We start from the raw sequence: 23,876 nt of genomic DNA, 5'->3' as shown, positions 1-23,876 counted from the left end.
ATAATCAGGGCTGTATGTTAATTTTATCATACACATTTAATCCATTTTGGTGTCATCAATTAATTTTCCCTACAACCAATCTAAGCACTTTTATATGGCGTTACGTGCCAATTAGGACATGCGCAGTTGTGCGCATAACTAGAACACTTACCTGAACAATTATGAGCTTTGTCTCTGTCTATACTTTGCCAAAAAATACATTCTTACATAAAATACATAAATTTTGAAGCCTTTAGTGAATAAAAAGCTAAACAAAGAGAAACTGCTCTAATTGGCTGTTTAGATTACGTGCACTGGTGGACGACGTAACACCGGATAGGCTAGAAACCCGGAAACAACAGCGCTTCCACCTAGCTGCTTCTGTCTCAGAGAAAATATGACATTTTCTGAATATTTATCCTGAATGAGTTTGTTGTTTCCAGTTGGCAGCGAGGCTAAACACACAGCGATTACACAGGAGCTGTGTGCCGCTAGTGCTAGTGGCTGTCGTTTGTCTCCTGTCAGCTGGTTTGTCGTCGCCTTTGTTTATCGTTATTTTACTTTAAACGTTTCACAGCTGGCCGCCGTTCATTATGGACGAGGGCTCGGTGCCGGTGGCTGAAGACCCGGGAAGGAGGCGGAGGGTGCACGGCATGTTGAAGATCTACTACGGGCTGAATGAGGAAGGAAAGGCCCCGGAGCAGCCGGAGTCCCTGGATCCCTGCGACATCAATGGGCCTCATTTCGACCCGGAGCTCTATCTCAACAAGGTGCGAAACTGCTACTGTCATTGTAATCCGCTCAGTGGCTCACAAAGCTGGACTGCTTCAGAATTTTAGCGTAAGCTTGATGCCAGATAATAGAAAATGAAATGCTGAAATCGACAATACTATACACAGTGCAGATTGCAGTAATGTTACTTCCTTCATTTGTCCCAGTTGTAATGTCACTACAGGTGAAGATGTAGATGGCTGTGAATTTTAAAACACTTTTTAAAAATCTGCTTCTGTCTTTGCCAAACAGTGAGGAATGAATCAGTTTTAATGCTATATCACACTATATCTAGAAAACACAAATGACCACTGAGCATACGTACAGTAACTTTTTTATTTTAAATATCCAAATCCAGCTCAGGAGGGAGTGCTCTCTCACGGAGCTGATGGACCAGGAGACCTGTATGGTCAGGCAGATCCGCTCTTTGGACAGCGACATGCAAACCCTGGTGTATGAAAACTACAACAAGTTTATATCTGCTACAGGTGAAGGAACATCATAAACACACACACTGCTGCCCTAACGTAAGCTGACATTAAATTGTGCAAACCTGGATAGCTGAAATATCCTTCTTTCTTTCTTTCCTTCTGCCAGACACCATAAGAAAGATGAAGAATGACTTCAAGAAAATGGAAGATGAAATGGATTGTCTGTCTGCTAACATGGCTGCGATCACAGAGTTCAGCGCTCGGATCAGCGGCACTCTTCAAGACCAGCACGCGCAGATAACCAAACTCTCTGGTGAGACCTAACCTGACTGTTTGTTTGGATTAAACTTTTTAATAGGTTGATTCATATTTTATTTATTTATTTTGGGGGTCTTACCATGTTTCACTCCAGGTGTTCACACTCTGTTGAGGAAGCTGCAGTTTCTGTTTGAACTCCCCGCAAGATTGAATAAATGTTTGGAGCTGCAGGCCTACGCTCAGGCGGTGAACACCCACCGCCGTGCCCGCTGCGTACTGCAGCAGTACAGCCACCTGCCCTCCTTCAAGGGAATTCAGGATGACTGTCACGCCATCATGGACAAGCTGGCCCAGGAGCTTCGACAGAAGTTCAGGTGACAATGACTAGTTATTACAATATATAAGAAAAATAATTTTAATTAGGATAAACAGCATGTTTGACACAACTGCATAGATATTAAAATTACAAATAAATAAACACAAATTGAGTTGACTGACCAAACTTCATGGAAAAAAATCACACGTTTCATTACATTTCTGCTTCTGTCTTTTCTTCTTGTGATCATAGGGATGGTGGGTCAAGTGCCAAAGATTTATCAGAGTGTGTGGAGCTTCTGTTGCAGTTGGATGAGCCTGCAGAAGAGCTCTGTGATAAATTCCTGAGCCACGCGCGGTCTCGCCTTGAGTCAGATCTTCAGGGCCTGGAAGCAGAGATAAGGCCGTACCCGTCCACAGCCACAAAAGATGCTTCCGCGCACGGGTTGTCGTCTGCAACAGCCCCCGGATCGCCGACCGACGGCTCCCCCAAAAACAGCTCTCTGCCTTCCCCCGCATCAAATACTGACATCCTGGAATTCATTGACAGAGGCTGCAATGAGTTTGTGAGCAGCTTATGCTTGGTAATCACTTCCTATCAAGAACTGTTTATCAACCATGCTCAAAAGGGCGAGCTGGCATCCAAAAATATTCCTCAGATGGCAAATGGCAAGCTGCATGCCTTTGTGGATGATTTGGCTGCTCGATATTTCATGCTTGTCGAGCGGAGAATACAAGAGGAGAAAGGGGTTGGGGATAACTCCCTACTTGTACGTGCGCTGGACCGCTTCCACCGCAGACTCCAGGCTGTGGCCAAACTTCTGCCTGGCTCAGCTGTGCCAAACAAGGGGACGGAGATTGTGATACGGGCGGCGACGGAGCGAGTCAAGCAGTACCTTTCCGCTCTGCAGAGCTTCTACATGGACAGCTTGACAGACGTGAGGCAGGCTCTGGCAACTCCTCGTCTCTCTGTGGCTGGCACTTCTGTGGCTGGGCCAGCCTCTGGCAGAGACGCTCCAACCAGCCTACCAGAGCTGCTCTCCTCCCTGTCAGCCTCAATTCTCAATCAGATTAAGTCGGTGCTGGCATCAGTGCATCTCTTTACAGCTAAGGACATCACATTCTCTAACAAGCCGTACTTCAAGGTGAACATTTTCTGCTCCCAAACTACCTTTTATAATTTTCATGAGTTTGAACTAATGTGTGACATCATGTGTTACTGTAACCCTGCGTGTTGTCTCTACATTGTGCGAGTGATACCGGTTTGTGTGTGTCTCCCCCCCTTTTAGGGTGAATTCTGCAGCCAGGGTGTACGTGAGAGCCTGGTGGTGAGCTTTATCAAGTTTGTATGCCAGTCTTCTCGGCAGTTTTGTGAGACCGCCGGAGACAAAGGAGGTTCAACTCCCCCAGCCCTTCTGTTGCTGCTGTCTCGTCTTTGCTTGGAGTACGAAACCTCAACCATCTCCTACATACTTACTCTCACAGATGAACAGTTCCTTGTACAGGTATCACAAAACAAGGAGAACTAGCTCTCATTATGTTTTTGATCTCTTTTATCAGCCAGTCACTCTGCCAAAGGTAATGACAAGAATGTGCTTTTTGCTCTCTGTCTCAGCACCACAGTCCCGTAACACCTGTTACAACTTTATGTGCAGAAGCCAGGGAGGCAGCACAGAAACTACTCAACCATTATGTCAAGGTAGGCTTTTTATCAACAACCTTTAAAAGTCACAAAAGCGAAACAACCTTTTTATTTAGTTGCTTTATTTTTGTTTTGCTTCAGGTTCAGGGTCTGATTATTTCCCAAATGTTAAGAAAAAGCGTTGAAACCAGAGACTGGGTTAACACTATTGAGCCAAGAAATGTCCGCGCTGTCATGAAGAGAGTAGTAGAGGACACCACATCCATTGATGTGCAGGTGAGAGTTTTTGCAACTGTCCCAATGTCCTCATGCACCCATGATCCCACATGAACGGGGTGTTTTATTAACCTTCTGCATGATAGGTTGGTCTCTTGTATGAAGAGGGCGTGAGGAAAGCGCACAGCAGCGACTCCAGCAAAAGGACTTTCTCTGTCTACAGCAGCTCCAGGCAGCAAGCCCGCTATGCTGCCAGCTACACCCCAAGGTACCATAGCTCTACACACACTGCTCAGCTGGTGGCAGTTGTGGTTTTGGGGTTTTTTTTGGTTCTGTTCACACCAGGCTTGGCCAACTCCAGGCCTCGAAGGTCGGTGTCCTGCAGGTTTTAGATAACACCCTGGGTCAACACACTTGAATCAAATGATTAGTTAATTAGCAGGCCTCTGGAGAACTTCAAGACATGCTGAGGAGGTAATTTAGCTTTTAAATCAGCTGTGATGGATCAAGGACACATCTAAAACCTGCAGGACACCGGCCCTTGAGGCCTGGGTTTGGACACCACTGCGCAAAAGTAGAGTAAGTAGAGTCTAATGTGTAGAAAATGAAACAATAGAAGGGCCTTTATAAATTTGTCCAATGTTTCCCGTCAAGATTCAATCAGCACTTGGATGTTCTTGAACATCTGTGATTTCAAACTTCCATAGAGAACAAATACCAACTCCCAAACAGGAGTTTTCAGTGGAAAAGGTTGGAGTGTTCAAGCTCAGAGGCCGTGCATTAGGTCAAAGGTGAAAATGCATAATTCGTGTAGTTTACTTGCAACATTTACACAGTTTTGTGCTGCGAGTTTGTCTCCAAGGTCATAACGGTCTATGTCTAGAGGTATCTGAAGATAAATATTTCTGTAGAAACTAACTGACTGGTGTGTAAGCATGCAGCACATGTTCAACCTGTTTACAAGTTATGGCTCTCTGGCTTGTAACTTTGTCCTCTTAACCACAGAGCATGTGATCCAGTGTGCACTGCAAACACACCAGTGCAAGTGGACAGAATGGGATTTTCAGCAATTGACCTTAAAATAGTTAATAATAGTGCTAGCAGTGGTGCAGAGCTACCTATAAATGGGGCGAAAGCAAATTTTAAATCAGGAATGTCAAACTTGTTTATATTGTGGGCCACATGCAGCCTATTTTGACCGTAAGAGCCCCGGAAGTTTAACCAAACATTTAATCCCTAATATATCCCAATATAAGAAAAAGAAGTGTAATTTCAACACTACATCTCGGTTTTTCTACGTGATGAAGAAATGCTGCTGCAGTTAATGAAATAAAACTGTCAGCATGACTCATTGGGCTTAAACTGTGAGAAATAAATTTGTAAAATTACAGAGAAAGATCTGGTAGCTTGTTACCATACCGTCCTATAATTATAAGGCTGAAATCTTTTTTGACTCACAGTAAAAATTACAATATACAGTGAAAAAACAGGAATCTTTCTGTAATTCTTTGCCTATCTTACTTTACTTTTCTTAATTATTTTACTTTGCTGTGAATGGCCACAGGGAAGCTCTTTATAAGTAAGAAAAGTTTTAAAACTTCTGAAAACACAATAAAAATTCCAAAATGGATGCTTGCCTTCACATTTTTCTATGCCAGTCAGAGGGCCAGATTGGAACCTTTGTTGGGCTGATTTTGGACCATGGGCCTTATGTTTGAAACCCTGTTTTTGATTTTGATTCATTTATTTATTTATTTATTTTGGTAGAGTACAGAGAGTGATTTTGGAAATGTCAGCATAAAGTAATGACATTTTAATAACCACTGAGTGGTTATTAAAATATTATAAATAAAAGGCACAGATACAGTGTTACATTATCCTTGAAAGTACGATGTCAGTTGTTTCATAGGCATTTTTAATCATACTTTAACTTTTTTTATTTTATTTTTAAACACATTTACTTGAACACTTGTCTTCTGTTTACCTTCAGTGCTCCCATGGATACCAATCTGCTGAGCAACATACACAAGCTGTTCTCTGAAAGGATCGACATCTTTAGCTCAGTGGAGTTCAACAAGGTGGGTGCAGATCTGCAGATGGTCCTCATTTAACAAAATGAAAAAGGAAAAATCTTAGATTTTCACTTGCACGTCTTTCTGCTTCCTCAGGTGTCCGTGATGACGGGAATTATCAAAATCAGCTTAAAAACATTCCTGGAGTGTGTCCGCCTGCGCACTTTTGGCCGATACGGGCTGCAGCAGATCCAGGTGGACTGCCACTACCTGCAGATGTACTTGTGGCGCTTTGTTTCCGACGAGAATCTCGTGCACTTCCTGCTAGATGAGATCGTTGGAAGCGCCGCCCACCGCTGCCTGGATCCTGCACCAATGGAGCAGAGTGTTATCGAAGTTATCTGTGAAAGAGGCTAAGGCTCGAGGGATGGAAAGATTTACACCGAAATCATGAATCCAAATTTAAACACTTCTGTTCTGTTCAACACTTGCTGTTCAGTCTGTTGATCCAGATCGAACGAGTCAGGAATGATTACTTTTTCAACACTAAATCAAACAGTAGTAGCTGTTAACTGACGGCAAATTTGTGGCAGATTTAAATCGAAGTGCTTGTCATTAAAGTCCAAATGAGCCTGTACCACTTTGGTTTGATATCGTAACTGTTACAAACTAATAAAATCATCTCCATCTCCTCCTTATACAAAGATAGAGTTGAATAATCCACTGTACAAGCTGAAGCTTTTAGCACCTGTTTCACTTGAAGGATAAAATATTGACCTTGAGTACATAATATTAATGACTACAGAGAGAAGCTGTGTCCTGTGAAAATCACATGTATTAATAAATAATTTTTAAGAGTGCTTTGCTGAATAATATTTTTCTGATTATGTAATCCATGTGTGTTTACCTGCTACCTTCAGGTCGTTTGAGTCTGTTTTCTGGGCTTGTTTCCATGAAGGGAATGTTTAAATGTAGCTTGTCTGCAATAAAAGTGTATGAATGTGGGATTCGGAGGTTGTGCTGTCCCTGTTGAAATCAGCTTGTAGATATAGCACTGCGCTCTGCACTGATCTAAACTTGTGAACATGAGAGTGACTGAGGCGAATTTCACAACATTTTCTACTATCTGGAGGGTACAGCTGACTGTCGCCACCTGACGATCGCATTTGATTGGCTAAGCCTTTTTCTCCCACCCTCTTCTGATGACCGCGGAGCCTCCTGATTGGCGCGGGGAGGATTTCGTGCTGCGGTAACGTAGTGGGGGCGTGTCCGTGTGCAGGTTGCTGGATGGACGCTCACGAGCTGCCTTGATGCAAACATCCCATTTTGCAGTAACCGGTAAGAAGCTAAACAGGACTACAGATTTGCACTCTTCGTGTTTGCGGAAAGCCTTCAGTTCGTTCACAGGTAACTGGTCCGACCCGTGTTTCACTGTCCACAGCAGAACTGCTCAGGAACTGACAGCAGCTTGACCTGAACTTTGCCTTATTTATTTATGGCACCCATGGCAACAGTCCAGCACGGGTGTGCAGAAATAAGCAGCAATTTAACATTTTATAAGAAAAAGGTTTTTAAATCGAACCATAATGACTTTTTGATGACTCTTAATCGTCTCGTTGACCATTTCTCTTGCTTTTTGTCAAGTTTGATTATTAGCCCACATTTAGAATTCCCTTTGAGTATTTGAATGCATCATTATTGTGGCCTCGCCATTCAGTGTGAGGGGTTTACATCAAATATAGTCTGAAAAGTATGCACCTGTAGAAGAAGTACTTGGATCTACTCTGGTAAAAGTACAAATAGAATCATTTAAAAATTACTCTACTGCAAGCGGAAGCCCTCAGCTTTAGATTTTATTGAAAGAGGAGAGATGCCTTTGAAGTCAACTTCACTTTCCTGACAGCTTTGTTACAGAAAGAGTTCAAACGCTGACAGTCTTGTTGGTACAGTCTGGTGGAAATCTCAGTTTGTCTAACCTGAGGAGGGCCTCTGTGGGTTTACAGGGTTTATTAAATCAGTTATAAGTGTATTGCAGTGTGTATGCTCTTTGAATCTCCGGTTTTAGATAATCATTACTGATTGCTGGTAGTTGGTAAAAAGTGCCCAATAAAATGGAAATACTCAAGGGAAAAAGTTCAAGCTTCAAGATCTTAATAATAATACAGTCTCTGAGGGGTTTGTGTTGTCATTCTTACAACCTTTTAACCTATTGTATTTATTGTCTTCTTTTTAAACAGGAGCACAATAATGAGACCAAACAGTCAAGCACTCAAACACAAACTGTCACATGACTCAGAGAGGGAATTTGGAGGAACCCTGGGTAAGTCACAGCAGTGTGTCTTAATGTTGCGCTAGTAGACATCTTTGATTTAGTTTGATGTCACGTTGCCATGATCACAGTGCTGAGCATTGATGCAGCATGTGCCATTGCTGCACTAAACTAGAAAAACAACAGCAACTTTTCTTTCCTTTGATTCATTCATGCATTCTGAAGCTCAAGCTGCTGTCTGCAAATGCAGTGCTATCACATTACTTGCATTTCCCTGCAGCTAAATGCTGTTTTTATATACAAATTAGATAGAAGCTAAGAGGATCCTGATTTTATAAAAGGAAGAAATAAGCGGTGGTGATCATTTTAGCTGACATACAAAAGAACGTTTACACTAATGCGCTATTTATGATGCTGACACTGCCTAGAGATGTGTTGTTTTATTAAATTGAGCAGTTTGTTTGGTGGACCATAAGATTGATGCCTCAGTAAAACTAATAGGATGTAGGATGTTGCACTGTAGTAATGATCGCTGGCATCACAGCATCATCTCCGTCATTACACCTCTAATCAAGAATCAAGGCAGCCTCCTATGTCAGATTCATCATTGCTGAAGTGAAATGTGCTTGATGCTTCATGTCGTGCTTTTCCAGTTAAGCTAACTACAGATTTCACATCCGCCACTACTGATGTTTACAGTCAGCTGACTGAATTGTTTTGCTACTCTGCAGTTATTAGAGTTACCACAGTTTACCTGCATATGCATTATTAATGTGCTGCAATGCCAAATCTCCACAGATGCTGTTTCACTTCTCTACATATTGTCTCAGCCATGCTGTCTTAACACGCACCTAACCTGTCATCATACTTTTGTCTGATTCTTTAATTGTATTCATCTTTCAGGTGCCGTGTGCATTCCCATCTTTCTTCCGTTAACGGTGCTGTTCCTGATCTGTTTGAGCCGATCTCCTGAGGCCAGTTTGTTCCAATGGCCGCCCCCCCTCCCCTCAGCTGACCAGCTGTGGGACCCGCTGGCCCCCGTGCTTCTTCTTGGGTGGTTTGCTTTGCATGCAGTCATCTATTTGATGCCATTAGGAAAGGTACGGCATGTTCATCAGACCAATTCAATGTGAAACTTACAGTGAAATCTGCTGTGGGTTTGTGATCTAGCTTATGTGTATACTGAAGCTGTAAACATAGCTTTATAACATGCTGTGTGTAATAATTAATACTAATAAATCAGAAGATAATTATTGTCTGTTAAGTTCCAGTCGGTGTGATCATCCTCTTGGTTAAATGACTGTACTCTGCAATTAGAGTTCTTTCAGAGCTACACGCCTCAACACTTCTCCTTTGCTACATACTGAGAAGTTTATAAAATACAGCGACCTGTATAATACAGTTCATCTGTGGCTATAGGCGCTCTCTGCCTATAGAGTCCAGCATTTTTACAGAGGAACTTTCTAAGCTGCACAATTATGAAGAAATGAGAAATGAGAAAGAATGGGTTGAATTATTGACCTTATGACACTGTAATAGGTATGCAGCATATGATTTGTGTTGTATTCTGCTTATTGCCTGCAGGTGTCTGAGGGGCTGGTGCTCAGAGATGGAACACGCCTCAAGTATCCCATAAATGGTATCGTTGAGCAGGGCGCGATATAACTACAAGCATTTCTGTTTAGGACAGAATCTGTGCGCCTTCAAGAAACAGATTTAAATATTAAACCTAAGTGTGAAATAATTTGTAATCCTGCTGCACTATCTGCAATGTTTCACAGCTATTCTTTAGTATTATACATGTTTTGACTGCAAATGTGTTGTTCACAGTTGTGTTGCTGACTGTAGTGTATTTGAAAAAAAAAGAAAAGAAAATCTAAAATCCACAGGTCTGATCTAAAAGTTGAAGTTACATAATACTCAGCTCTTCCAACTTTTACCTTTTTCTCCATGCAAGCCTCTGTCAGCCTGCTTATCTCGCTCCTCCAGGCGACAACATTTTGTGTTGTTTGTTTCCCTCCCTCAGGTTTTCATGGCCTGTGCATCAGCGGTGTGTTCCTGATGTTGTTACTGGGGCTCGGGGCTCCTCTGGGGTATCTGTTTGAGCTGCTGTTGCCTTTGGCAGTATGTGCAATAGCAGTGTCGTTCCTGTTCTCCATCTACCTCTACATCCGCTCCTTCTGGGCTCCTTCCCATGCGCTTGCTTTGGGGGGAAACACAGGTGAGATGTTGAGGATCATTAATAAAGGTTGAATCCATGCTAAAACACGGTTTGAACCCGGCAGCTGGCAGCATTCAGTGCGTCCACAGGCTTGTTGTATTGTTTGCTGGAGGATTTGGGTGTTCCTGTGGGTAATTATCTAACTGCCACGCTCAACAGGAGCTTGTAGGCATTATGCATGAGGCAAACTGTTAAGTGAGATAGCGCTCCTGTAATTGCTACTCTGCTACCTTTATGTCAGCATGTAATTATAGCATTTGATTTTTGTGATTTTCTCTTTGATATGATTTAGGAAACCCGCTCTATGACTTCTTCATCGGGCGGGAGCTAAACCCCCGGATTGGAGATTTTGACCTGAAATATTTCTGCGAGCTCAGACCGGGTCTGATTGGCTGGGTGAGTTTACCCAGAGTAGCAAACTACTTGGCTCACCTTAACACTGTTCAAAGATTTATAAATACAGTACTCTATAAGAGACACATTTGAAAACTGTCTCTAATGAGATAACAAGGTCCTTTTAAGTTAGTCGTCATCCATTCATTCTCTTCCACTTATCCAAGTGGCTCCACTATCCTATCCCTATAGGCAAGGTACACCCTGGACAGGTCACCACTATGTCTCAGGGTTAACACAAAGAGACAAACAACCGTTCACACTCGCATCACACCAGAATCACCAGTTAAGCTAACCCCATTAACTGCATGTCTTTGGACTGTGGGGGGAAGTCAGAGTACTCGGACAGAATCGACACAGCCGCAGAGAGAGCATTCAGACTCTGCACAGAAAGACCCGGCCAGATAATAGAGTCTTACCCGGATGTATTTGTAAGTGTGCAAAACACCTTCAGATTCACGTTGCATTAAATAACATTGATGGTCATTTCTGTCCAAGAGCCCAACATAACCAACAGGTGGCAGTATTGCTCTCCTCTGAGCTTCCATAATAATTTGCAGTCTGTGAGTTTGACACAGTCACAATCAAAAGCTTTTCTCCCTGCTGACCTGACACAGTAAGACATTTGCTGGAGGACTGGGGTGCGCGCAGCTATCCGTGTCTGAGTCATCAGACTAAATTAGACTAAATGTGCTGTAGAACCTCAAACAAGATCCCTAAAATGACCACGAGGTTCTCAGTGTCATCGCCGGTCACAAAAACGACAGCACCGAGACTGCAGAAGGTTGAAGCGTCTCGGTAAAGCACTGATGCGAGCAGCCGTTTTCCTTTGGTATTTACAGTGTACAAAGGAAAAACCTTTGCACATGTGAATGTTTTAAAGCCATGTGCGTGGGAGAGCCCAGAAAAAGCCTCCACCAACTGGCTACAGACACTGTGTGGGATATTTTCATTTCCTGTTCAACGTCCAAACTACTTTCTTTTAACGTTCAGCATTTCACAGTTGTTGATAAAGTCTCAAATATTAAAGCACAATGGGCTTTCTTAATAATTTAATGGATTCCTTGGACTTTGGTATAATGGTGCCAAATATTGCTTCTTAGATCTAAATCAGCTTCATATTTAATAACTCAGTTTGAGTTATGGAAGTGTTTATAGCTCGAGTGTGAAATATTTATTTTGTTTCTGCATTCTCGTGTATCATCAAGTCGGAAAAATGTACACGATGTATGGATTTCTTTTCCCACTAGGAACATAAATGACAACAGTCTGGGGAATGAATGCAGCTGCAGAATATCCTTCACTCAGAAAGCATTTGGAGTGTGATAATGCATTTATTAATCATTTATTCGATTAGTCCAAATGGCAGACAATTGATTGGCGTGCACGCTGTAATTATTTGCACATTTTTTTGTTCTCTAGACTTTGCACTCCAGCTCATTCCATTTGACATAAAATGATGGATCACAGCGCCTAGTCTGGGCTTTCATTCGAGCACTGAAAAGATACGGTTAAACGTGTCGCCCTGAATCACAAATAGTTCAAATGTAAATTGGACATTTACGCAAAAGACCTCACATGTGACCCAGAGTTGACTGCAAGCTGTCATTCAGATTGAGGTGATTCAGAGGAGGTGAAGAAGATATCAAGGACTTGTTTGACGACATGACCGGTTTGCCAAAGTTAGATTCATTCTTAATTTTCACTCAAGAAAACTGGAACAAGACCTGCAAATGATCTCATGGATGGATAAGGCTAAGACTTGACTTTTAATGAAGTCTATACTGTTTCATGTTATGTTAGATTAAATGTACCTAAATACAGAGTAGGTTTTTACTGTATGTTTATAATCAATTCATCACAGGAGGAATTTTCTTATTTAGAAAGACAGAAAATGGGACATGTGTCTTATATTTCACGCACAAACGAAAGACTCGATTAAGTGAGACATTATTTGGCAGATTATTAATCCTAAAAACAGTGGCTCTGTAGTGTAGTGGTTAATTTGCCTAACACATGAAAGAGCCCCTGTTTGAGTTTGGGAGGAGATGAAAATCCCTGGGAGGGTAGCATCAGGTAGGGCATCATCTGTAAAAATCGCATATGTGGATCCATCCACACGAGAATAAGTGACCAGCCAAAAGAAGCTTTTTATTTATTGCAAAATAAATAGTAGAATAATGACAGCATCCATTTATTTTAGTTGGCAATCTCATGATCACAGAAGGAATTTGTCTGCCCGTGCAAATGAACACACGCAGCCCCACTTGTGTTCATCATTATTCACGACCCCCTCAGGTGGTCATTAACCTCGGCATGCTGATGAAGGAGGTGGAGCTCCGAGGATCCCCCTCCCTTGCCATGATTCTGGTCAACAGTTTCCAGCTGCTGTACGTGGCGGACGCTCTGTGGAATGAGGTGAGAGTCACACTTTTTTTTTTTTTTTACTTTATTTGATCACTGCTTTTATTTAATGTCTGCTTCATTTTGCTGTAACAGGAGGCTGTCCTGACCACCATGGACATTGTACACGATGGTTTTGGTTTCATGCTGGTCTTTGGTGATCTGGCCTGGGTTCCATTCACGTACGGCCTGCAGGCAGCCTTCCTGGTTGTGCACCCCCAGACCCTAAGTTCACTCAAGGCTGCAGCCATAATAGCACTGAATGGTAATCGCTTGTCAGCTCTTTTCTGCTGTTCTGCTGAAAAGTGGCTGAAAATGAATAATGAACCTTTTTTTTGTTTGTTTTTTGGGTTTTTTTTGCTGTCAGGTATTGGATATTACATTTTCAGACAATCCAACTCACAGAAGAATCAGTTCAGGCGGGACCCCACTCATCCAAGTGTCACTAGTCAGTTTGTTTCCCTCCGTTTTTATCTTTATCTTTTAATGCATTCAGATAAAGTCTTTTTTTTTTTTTATTGATTTCCTCCTCACATCAAAGTGGGGAGGGAGACAGAGAGTTGGTAAATCTTATTCAGAAATATCGGTGCGTTTTACGACTCCCTACAGGACTGGAGACCATTGCCACAGCAACAGGGAAGCGGCTGCTGGTGTCCGGCTGGTGGGGTCTCGTTCGTCATCCCAATTACCTTGGGGACCTCCTCATGGCCCTTGCCTGGTCCCTTCCGTGTGGTAAGACATCTTAAAGGCCCTCTGCCCTTTTTTTTTTTTTTTTTGCTAGAAAAGAAGGCCACGCTGACATAACAGTTTTTTTTAGCATATGTGGGTGAAGTCATGGATAAGAGATTAATGTCAGGCTGAGTAATAATCATCTTCAGCCTTGTTTATTATTAGTATGGATAATGATGGCTGGTTGTGTTAATGATCCACTGTGAAATCCAGGTTCTTTTTTTTCTCGGAAACTTTACTTGTATGCATGTACGAAAGTTTTGACCTCCTCATTATGAATGTCACTAATCCCTGGATTAGTGACATTCATAGCAAAGTAACTCATAGCAAAAGTCATAATCTTTCATTTTTATTGTCATTATACCTCAAATTGGTCGTTTTAAGAAAATCTTTACGTTTGTATTTAGCTGCAAGGACCCCAACCCCAAATGCATTTATTGATAATGAAGCAGCAAGCTGCGGTATGAGGAAGCCTTTATCGGTTCAGGGGTGACTCGTGAGCCTGGCATATACAACTGATCGCTTTGAGAAAGACTGACCAACAGAAGAAACAGGAGAGGGAGAATGAATGGGTGTGTCGCTGCCGCACAAGTAGAGATTTACAGATCTATGGCCAGTAGGGGAGTGTTTGCGGCGTGCTCCAACTCCTTTGAGTTTATCTACCTTTATAATATGATTGGAAAGATGTGTTTTTGGTATTTAAATAGCGTTTTGTATGGGATGCTGATCCAAGGATTTTCAAATATTTTAAACTTAACCATGAAAACCTGGCCAAGTCCAACACCAGGAGCAAATAATTGCCAGTAAGTCCAAGCTCTCACTGCAAAATGAGGGCCAAATGGATCATAGCAATGGGTCAGATACCCCACACTCCTGAAGCACATACACATGAGGGTTACAATTAGACCCCTTCTTCAAGTCCACAAAGAACATGACTGGTTGTGCAAACTCCCACACACCCTTGTTGTGGAAGTTTTCCATTTAAATAAAGCCTGCAGACGAGCGGTAGCTAACATTCTTTAATCAAAGCACACAAAGAACAGACAACCAAGCTTGATGGAGCCCCTGCATGTCCGCGGGACAGACGGTCAGCAGAGTTCTCCCTGAGTCTAGCATGGCTCTCAGTTAAATACCTTCTCCAGGAACAAAAGGCAGTACACAGCTGTTTCACACCTTAAGGTTCACACTCCCTTGCTACCTCCCAGAGTCCTCGAAGAGACAAAAGACTCTTCCTGTGGAGTTCCTGTTTCCCCCAAGATCCTTACTACACCCCCTACCATTTGTCTTAAGACATGTTAAAATCCAGTGGCACCAAGGCATTACAATAAAATAATGTGATTAATACATAAGTAAAAGAACTTCCTATACACCCTCAAACATGCTCAGCAGGATAAAGAAGCAGTCCAGTATTCCACAACCAGGACGAAAACTAGATTTTACTACATACACTACATACAACTTCTTTAACTGAGCTTCAGGAGGACCAATGTGGACAAACTTCTTCTCTAGTACATCTAGTAGCTTAATATTTCCAGCGAGGCTTAAAAGTGTGATCCTTGTGTAATTGGTCCTGGAGGACATCAAGAGCCTTAAGATGCTTCTAGAGAATCTGATCCACCCCAGGGGCTCTGTGACCAAGGAGCTGTTAAACTACCTCAGTGACCTCACCCCCAGTGATGGGTTGGTCATCCCCCTCACTTCTTCTCTTCCTCTGGGTTTGATAATAAGATTGAGGGGGTCCTCAGTGGAAGTATTCCGTCCACTGCTTGATTATATTAAGTTGAGGTCAGCTGCTTTCCCATTCTGTCACACGACAGTATCCCTGAATCGTTTCAAGGCTGTCCAAAAGTCTTGTTTCTTGCTCTCACCCAGTCCTCCCTGACCTTCCTTCAGCTACTAACAGGGCTGAACTCTTTGCTGGCAGAACAGACACCAGCCACTTTGCAGCTGCAGATTCGTGCAGCATGTTCCTCTTTTTAACCCAACCTTCCTTTGAGTGCTTCAGAAGTTGTGCTGGAGGTTGGGATGAAAATCTCACTCACAGACTGGGGGCTCTGCAAAATGGTCCTCACTGTACATTTGGGTACACGACACCTGTCCAGGACCCTGCTTACGAACACCCTTCTTCTTGAACATGGTGTTTGTTTTTGACAAACTGTACTTAGCACAGAAGTCCAACAGATAAACATCACTCTGGTTCAGATCAGGCAGGCCATTCATCCTGATCAATCCCCACCTGGTCTCACCTGTTCTGTCACAAAGTGGGATGGACTCAAGCGCAGACAAGGCAGCTAGAATACAGTTCCGTTTATTACTATACAACACCAGGTGCAAATATATACAAGTGAGAGGGCGGGGGGAATCCAGGGCACAGGGAAATCCGGGAAAGGAGCTGTTCACACACGAGGGACTTCACAAAAAACACAGCACACCAGCAAGCCTGCACACCAAGGGTTCCAGGGAAACAGAATTCCTGTTTACAGACAACAAGTGATTAATCCAAAGGGTCAGCGATACGAAAAGGCAACAAGAGACTAGTACTCCGGAGCTTACTACCAAGGTTACTCAATAGTCCAGCGACGAGATGCTTCCAGCCACTGCCTTAAGTAGTGGATGAGTTTAGGCGATGAGCCACAGGTGTGTGATTAACCTCAGGTGCGAGGGCCAGGGGCGGGAGCCCGCAATAAGCTCTGCCCCGGCGAGACACGGCAAGCGTGAGAGAGGTAGATGTAAACAAGAAACATATGTAGCCAACCTGAGTCAGCCAGGCAGATACGGGGACCATGACATGTTCGGTGCCCACGGTGGAGTCTTAATGGCAGGGGTACCCTGAACTGTTGCTCAGCACTTAAGGAACAAACAGCAGTTAAGACCTGTTTTACCCCTCCTCACCGAGCCACTATTGTTTTTCTTTTTTCTTTTTTTTTTTGCATTGTGGTAAATACCGGATGGAAAACAGCCTCAATCTAACTAAGCATTTAATGCCACATTTTGTGTGCTCTCAGTACAGTTTGATGTGGTTTTGGTTATATAAGGTATTAATGGCCTTGTGCACTGTGATATTTTTTTTCAGACTACCTCCATGTCCTTATGAAATATTTGCATTACATTTGCAACTGGTGTGCTTCCAACAAAGGCAGCAGGAAACTGTTCTCTTTGTTCTTCTGTAAATTGCCCTGTTCTCTCAAAAACCCACTTCCTGAAATAGTGACTGTCAGACTTTTGTATAGCTGACACTCTCATTGGTATTCAACATTATGTGACTCATTTGTCTCTCTGCTTTTGTAATTGAGACGCATTCTTTAGTTTCTGCTTTTTATCCTTTTTTATCGCTGTAGCACAAACTGCAAAAATATGCACTCCAAAAAAAAAGTGATGACAGATGAAAGCTGCCCTAACAAACGAGCTCAGTGGTCCCCTGTAAACCTGGACTGAGGAAGCGCTGACTAAAGGGACAAGGGGTACTGCTCTGATTACTGTGATGAATCAACACTGAATATTAAGAGCTTAATTAGACTGGTATTCACTGCAGGGCTTTTGTACAGTAAAGACTGAATAGAAAGTAAACTGCTATTTGCAGAGGAGGATGTACACTTGATTGCAGCTTGTTTTATACAAATCACAAATGCTGATGTCAGTAGCAAAAGAAGGTACTAGTTTTTTTTCACCATTCATTACTGAATCATATAATACTGTCTTGTGTTTTTTGTCATATGTGCCTCTTTATTTATAGGATTCTCATATCTTCTGCCTTATTTCTACGTCATATACTTCACCGTTTTACTGATTCACCGAGAGGCCCGTGATGAAAGACAGTGTAGAGCCAAATACGGGCTGGCTTGGGACACATACTGCCGACGTGTGCCTTACAGGATTTTCCCTTATATATACTAAGAAGAAAAGAAGATGTGGAGGAGAGGGATCTGAACTGCCGTATAACTTATTGAACACAAACCTAGCAATAATTTCATGTAAATCTATTTTCAGTGAAACAAAGATGACTAGCGTCTGCGCTCCACATCTCTTTGGAAAAACAAATATGACTTAAATACTGATTGGACGGCAGAAACAAATCCATAAATATCAGTGCCTTTGTTCAAAGAATGTCTGCGTAAAAGCGTTTTTTACAGTGTCTTGTTTTGTTGTTGTTGTTGTTGTTGTTGTTTTTTAAAATGTGGTGCCACAGTAAACTACATTGGAAATAAACAACTACAAAACACCAAGTATTCGAAAGTGTTATTGAAATAAAATAATTATATTATAATATGAAGATAAAACGTGATGATGTTTTACATCGTTGCATTATGTATGCAGAAGTCAAGCCCATTCTTTTGTGAAAATGTGACTCATACACTCAGTGGACACATCCCTTTAGTGGGTTTCCACCACATCCCAAAGGTTCTGTATTGGCCTGAGTTTGGTAATTGTGAAGGCTGTTCAAGCACAGTGAACTCATTGCCACATTCAAGAAACCAGTATGACCTGATCTTAGCTCTGTGACGTTGCAGCATAGAAGTAGCCTTCAGAAGATTGGTCCACTGCGGTCATAAAGGGATGGACATGGTCGGCAACAATACCCAGGGAGGCTGTGTGCTATGAACCCCCCCACCAGAGTGGATCCACATTGTTTCACACCAAATTCAGATGCTACAATCCAAGTGTAGCAGCAGAAATCCAGACTCATCAGACAAGACAACATTTCTCCAATGTTTTTGCAATCTTCTGTTCACCTTTGTTCAGCCTGTGTAAACTGTAGCCTGTTTCCTGTTCTCAACTCAGCGGAGAGGTGCTCGGTCTGCTCTTCTGCTGCTGTAGTCCATTTGCATCAATCTGGCCCTTCTTCTCAGACTTTCCTCCACATTTTCTTCCAGAGAACTGCCGCTCGCTGGAGATTTTCTGACCGTTGTTTGCAAACCACGGAGATGGTTGTGTGGGGGAAATCAAAGCATATCAGTGGTTTCTAAAATACTCAGACCAGCCCATCTGGCACCAACAACCTTTCTTCGCCATTCTGATGCTCAGTTTGAATTTCACTAGCTCTTCTTAATCATGTCTAAATGCACTTAATTGGGGCCAAGTGATTGGTTGATGAGATATTTGTATTGATGCGCAGTTGTAGAGGTGTACCTAATGAAGTGGCCAGGGAGTGTAATTTTTAGTAGTAAAACCACAGCAGCTATTAGGAGCCACTTGCTATGAACATGTCTGTTTTTAGCTAGCTAACCTTTTAGAACCTGTTATCATCTTGTTCAAATGGATTCTCTTTCCAGGCTTCCAAGCTACAATAGCAGATGTTTGCCAAGCCTCTAGGCTTTTTAAACATTTGTTAGGCTTCATCTCTGAGCTCGCTCTGTTTCAAATTATTCTAAAGGAACAAGTACACGGCAGATATTAGTACCAGTAAATGCAATCAGAAGCTGCTGAAATGGCCTCTGTCAGCACTAAAGCAATAATTACTTCTTCTTGAGGTTTTGCATTAGAGTAGCTTCTTTTGCTGTGGAGGTGACAGGTGGCCACATTATTGCTGAACTGATGCATCACTTTGAGAAGAGGTTTTTTTGTTTAGGCAATCTCAAAATCTTTCATGACTGTGCGATGATCAGCAGTTTGGTTTTTATGGCGCTTCAATGCTTGAGCTTGTTTGTTGCCCTTTTAAAAAACAGATTGAGACGTCTATTCTATTAGGCTACGATGCAGATTCGTCTAAAAATAATGTTTGTATTATATTTGACCTATTCCATTATAAATCACCCTGCATTTACACTAGCAAATGATGTTTTTCTCACATGCAGTGAGGCGTGTGCGTACAAATGACAGAGCACTCTGCTGATGCACACCTTCGTTTTTCACCTTTTAAACCCATTTACAGTACTGTTGGCCTCTGGCCTCGCCTACACAAGCTATTTTGTGTTGTTTTTCAAATGCTAAGTGCTAATTAGGAACGGGCTTCTATACTGTGAATGCGTGTCTACATGGTGGCTAGACTCATGCTGAATTATTACATAAGCTTCTTAGCTTTTTATAGGATATGCGAATATTTGTGTGCATGTGCAGCATGTACTGTGCCTGTTGTTTTTGTTCTTTTTAAAATTTTATTACATATTTTGTTCATATGGTAATTATAAGGCTGGATTACACCACAGATACCTGTGCATGTGACACAAAATAATAACAAAATATAACTTCAAAAAGTAACTGTAGTCAACCGCAAAAAGTGTTCATACATAAACCAACGAAATGACAAATCTCACCTGGAATGTAAACTCTAGCTTTGAAGTCAGTAAGTTCAGGTGTGGCTATTACACCAAGCCGCTTCTTATTAATATATATCAGTAATAAATATGGCTGACACCTAATATAGTGGCTTATAAATTCAGATTCAGAACATTAAAAACCAGCCAAATATCTTTTATTTCCTTTTTTTGTTGTTGTTGCAGTAGTTAGCCACACAATAAATGACAAAAGGTAATTAAACTACTTTAATCACTTAATATATGTCAGCTAGGTCTGTCACACAGGCACAGAGAGGCAAATAGTTGGTGTGTGCAGACAAATTGGCATCTTCCATGCAAACTGTGGGTGACTCCAGCAATCTGCTAATCTGATAATAACCACAGGGACCACCACAAGGTGCAGAACAGATTTCCCCTAGCGACTGCCAGCTGTCTCCAGCAACTGCTCCCCATCCTTTTGGGAAATACACTTTTTGTCCCCAGTGACCGGTCGTTGCCAAGGGGTTGCTGACCATTTTCTAGGTCAGTGTGACTGAGGACTACCAGCAAACTACTGCAATTAGCTAAATCCTAAATCCCACCTGTTTTAACTTCTGGTCAACACCATTTTGTATAATATAGTTGTTTATGGTCATTCAACCTGGAGTTCGAATGTAAATGCAATGTTTGTATTTAGCCAAGACTACTAGATATTAATGACACACCTCCATCTTTTATATACACTCTATTGTTCCAAGCATTATGTAATACAATACGATGTCTACTTTGCAAGTCATCATCACACTTGTGACTGACAAGTCTCTATACAAAATGAGTAATTAGCCCTTAGATTAGGTGTTCAGTTTTAATAAGAACTAAATGCTTAACTCTTTAAATCAGGACATCACAAACCATCTCATGGCATTATTATATTACATTGTATCAGCTCATGATTTCTTTGACATGATGCCGTGCAAACACACTGCCATCTTTAATGAATATAATGACAACTGACATATGTGGGTAAAGACTTTGTCATTCTTCACTCCCCGTAGCGCCAAATTATTCTGTAAATGCTTGTCACTTTGATTCTGTATAATCTGTGAAAAGTTGCTTTCCCTGTGTATTAATTAAATGCTATATAGATATTTCAGGTGTTAAACTACACTATCAGCATTGCAGTAGTCATCAGGATTAAAATTAGACTGCCATTCTCATTACCAAAAGGAAAAAAAAAAACTCTCAGCCTGAGGGCTTCATCCATTTAAAATATTCAATTTGATCTGAAAATTGAAAAGTAAAATTAGATATGAGCAGACGTGGCTGATTAAAAAGTCTGTTACAAGCGAGTAATACTCTGTTTATAAAGCGGCCTTAAACGTGACCCGGGAACTTTCAGACTCGTCTTAAAGCAGTCTCACATAACAGTGAAGAGGGGAAGACAACAGCAGCCAAGTCATGACTTTCTAAGGCCAGTTACTGAAAATGAAGTTAGTAGTTAGTTTGATGAAATTTATTTATATAAGTGAGACAGCAGCTGACAGAGTGAGTCACGCTCGTGTCTCTGTCTGGACAGACGATGCACAGTCCAAATAAAAACATAAGTGTGAACAGGTTTGACACATCCTTGGAAACAAAAAGAGACTGCTAAGACAGCACATCTGCTCCTTCCACAAACTTAGGACTTCAGAAAAAAATGCAAAAACATCATGCTAATTTTGTAATACATCCATGATATGCAGTGACAAATCTGGTTGATTGATTTTCATACATTTCATGGGGGCTTATGTCAGGAAGGGCATCCGGTGTGAAAATCCTCCAAACCAAACATGCGGAGGTACCCGCTGTGGTAACCCCTTGTGTCTAAGGGAGCAGCTGGAAGTAGCTTACGTTTTCATTTGTTGTTTTGAGTTTTCAAACATATAAAAAGGTCTCACTGCATGCGCAGAGTGTTTATGATGAATGTCAAACCAAAATCATTTTGCATTTTACAGGAATCCGAGTGTGCATTCAAAAAAGGGACAGTCAGTAACTACATATTTTTTATTCTTCTCCTTTTTTCTTTAATTTTTCTTAAATTAACCCCCACCCCCCTTAAATTTGGTGTGCACCCCTTCACCATACCTATCGTTTCCTTATGCATGCATGCCTATAGAGCCAGAATAACATGCACCAAGCTTGAATTGTATAATAATGAATGTGCACAATATGTATGTGTGTGTTTGTGCATGCACCTCCGAGCGCGCGCGTGCTTGCCAATCGTGCATGCCAATCCTGACGTTTTCAAGCCCATCAGTTGTTAGCCAGTTTCCATGGTAACGCCTGGCTGAGAGGTGCACAGACGTAGGAGAGAGGGGAAAGGAGTTGAGACAATTATGGTGGTGGAGGGTGCTGAAAAAAGGAAGAGCCCGAGATGATGAGTGTGAAACAGTGTGAATCGTGGGATGAGAGGGAACGAGAAACAGATGCATGTGCTGTGAGTGAGCGGGTTCAGTGTGTGTGTGAATGTTGTATATATGCGCGCGTGTCAGTGTCTGTGTCTTGGTGTAAGCAAGTGTCATAACTGCTTATATGAAAGTGATATGTATGTAGTGGATGTAATAAATATAAATGCACTGGGCAGTGAAGCAGTGCTGCCAGGCATGTGCACCAACTTCTATTGGATTTTTCTGTGTTTTCAGCTTCAGAGTGAGTCAACAGGAATTTCTAATACAGTTTAGTTTCCATGGTGACAGCGGAGAATGATCTGTCCTCTTCAAACAGAGGGGAAAACGCCAACTTGAAGCCTTGTTGTTTCTCTGTTTTCTGTCTGAATCATTATTTAAACAAGTGATAACCTGGCAAACCTTTCAGACTCTACAAATGAGCCCCAGAGCCAGTTTAGACCCACACTCAGTGTTTTAGGTTGTGTGTCTTTTTTCTCTCCCCCCTCTCTCTCTGAGGAATCACAACTTGTGAATTTTAAATGTTATATAGCTACAGTGACATTTTCAGAAGTGATGATGTCTCTCTGTGGAGACGAACTCTGTCAGCTTCATTTTATTATGTAATCTAATAGGCATCCAGAGCTCTATAATTTGAAATGTTAGTATTCTGAAGGTGCAGACGTTAATGAAAGGCTTTAATCCTCTCTCTGCTGCCCTCCAGTAGAAGCTTTTTCCACATCAGTATTGGTATTTAGTTATTCTGGTGCCTTTAGAGAGGTTGGCTGAATGTCTCTGGAACCACTTCTAAATGCAGCTGTTTTTCAACAGCTTCTCAATGAGGCAGTTCGTCTCCTATCCCTCAGTCTAATGCACCACTCAGTGTCCCCATCATCCTTCAGTTTTATTTTTTCTCTTCTAGCACATCTTCGGAAGAAACATCGCATTTCTGTGACAACTCTTCACAGATGGACAAATAAATTCTGACCCTCAACAGGCAGGAAATGATCGACATAGAAATGGACATTTTGGCATCGTTGTTTTATTAGAATACGGCATGGCACGGCTGTACATCATAGTGTAGCCTAATATCTATATATATAAAGTCATCCACCAAATTTACTATAGCGTACGTTGATGAGAAATGTATAAAAGACAGATACAAATAATTATACTCAAATACAGTTTTCTAAAAGGCTTTGTTCACAGCAACTACATGACATTCAACCAAGCTGTATGTCTCCTCCCCCCTTTTTTTCCTCCTCGTGTTCCTGTGCTTTAGAAGCGATTGTCCAGACTCTACACGCTCACACTGTAGTTTTGAGGTCTCAGTGTCCTGTGATTACTTTTGACATTATTTGGAACAGCATACACCGTCTTGTCTTCAGACACACTGACAGCCTACTGAAATTGCTTCAGTGCTTGCGATTCAGATCACACAGGCAGTTTGATTTGCTCTGCGTGCCTTGATTTCAGACTTAGATAAGGCTTTGTTTATATTTATGTATGTGTATGTCCTGAACATCTACAGTGCAGCTACATTAACGACACGGGTTATTAATGGTTATAAAACATGTTTTTTTCTCCTTTAAGACTAATATA

At 41.8% G+C, this 23,876-nt stretch overlaps 2 protein-coding genes across 3 annotated transcripts; both read left to right on the top strand.

Moving 5' to 3' along the window:
- The first annotated feature begins 335 nt into the window (after positions 1 to 335).
- Positions 336 to 6,364, top strand: vps51 (VPS51 subunit of GARP complex). Its single transcript, XM_085363530.1, has 11 exons — positions 336 to 749; positions 1,109 to 1,238; positions 1,348 to 1,494; positions 1,594 to 1,813; positions 2,008 to 2,899; positions 3,044 to 3,259; positions 3,370 to 3,453; positions 3,538 to 3,672; positions 3,759 to 3,880; positions 5,603 to 5,690; positions 5,781 to 6,364. The coding sequence occupies exons 1-11, from the start codon at positions 573 to 575 to the stop codon at positions 6,039 to 6,041; spliced, it is 2,472 nt and encodes an 823-aa protein (XP_085219656.1). The 5' UTR covers positions 336 to 572; the 3' UTR covers positions 6,042 to 6,364.
- A 528-nt stretch (positions 6,365 to 6,892) lies between these two features.
- tm7sf2 (transmembrane 7 superfamily member 2) lies at positions 6,893 to 17,811 on the top strand. 2 transcript variants are annotated; one of them, XM_085364399.1, is made up of 11 exons: positions 6,893 to 6,962; positions 7,862 to 7,944; positions 8,797 to 8,993; positions 9,478 to 9,532; positions 9,920 to 10,114; positions 10,407 to 10,510; positions 12,806 to 12,925; positions 13,007 to 13,175; positions 13,278 to 13,358; positions 13,520 to 13,642; positions 17,373 to 17,811. In XM_085364399.1, exons 2-11 carry the CDS (start codon positions 7,872 to 7,874, stop codon positions 17,531 to 17,533), a joined length of 1,278 nt encoding a protein of 425 aa, XP_085220525.1. In that variant the 5' UTR covers positions 6,893 to 6,962; positions 7,862 to 7,871; the 3' UTR covers positions 17,534 to 17,811. The 2 variants fall into 2 exon arrangements, with proteins under 2 accessions (XP_085220525.1, XP_085220524.1); XM_085364398.1 differs by having other exon boundaries at positions 6,893 to 7,031.
- The last annotated feature ends 6,065 nt before the right edge of the window (positions 17,812 to 23,876 follow it).

The sequence above is a fragment of the Diplotaxodon limnothrissa genome, linkage group LG10 (genome assembly GCF_057381915.1).
Source record: "Diplotaxodon limnothrissa isolate DT_005_m linkage group LG10, D_limnothrissa_male_GT1.1, whole genome shotgun sequence".
Classification (NCBI taxonomy): domain Eukaryota; kingdom Metazoa; phylum Chordata; class Actinopteri; order Cichliformes; family Cichlidae; genus Diplotaxodon; species Diplotaxodon limnothrissa.
Note: the sequence above shows the minus strand (reverse complement) of the source record. Positions and strands in the feature narration are given on the sequence as shown.

Bases quoted from the DNA above. Each gene is read 5' to 3' on its own strand.
- vps51 (XM_085363530.1), top strand. From the start codon at position 573: ATGGACGAGGGCTCGGTGCCGGTGGCTGAAGACCCGGGAAGGAGGCGG. The intron at 1,814-2,007 runs GTGACAATGACT...TTGTGATCATAG, and splicing joins GAGCTTCGACAGAAGTTCAG to GGATGGTGGGTCAAGTGCCA. The intron at 3,260-3,369 runs GTATCACAAAAC...TCTCTGTCTCAG, and splicing joins ATGAACAGTTCCTTGTACAG to CACCACAGTCCCGTAACACC.
- tm7sf2 (XM_085364399.1), top strand. From the start codon at position 7,872: ATGAGACCAAACAGTCAAGCACTCAAACACAAACTGTCACATGACTCA. The intron at 8,994-9,477 runs GTACGGCATGTT...TATTGCCTGCAG, and splicing joins ATTTGATGCCATTAGGAAAG to GTGTCTGAGGGGCTGGTGCT. The intron at 13,359-13,519 runs GTCAGTTTGTTT...GACTCCCTACAG, and splicing joins CACTCATCCAAGTGTCACTA to GACTGGAGACCATTGCCACA.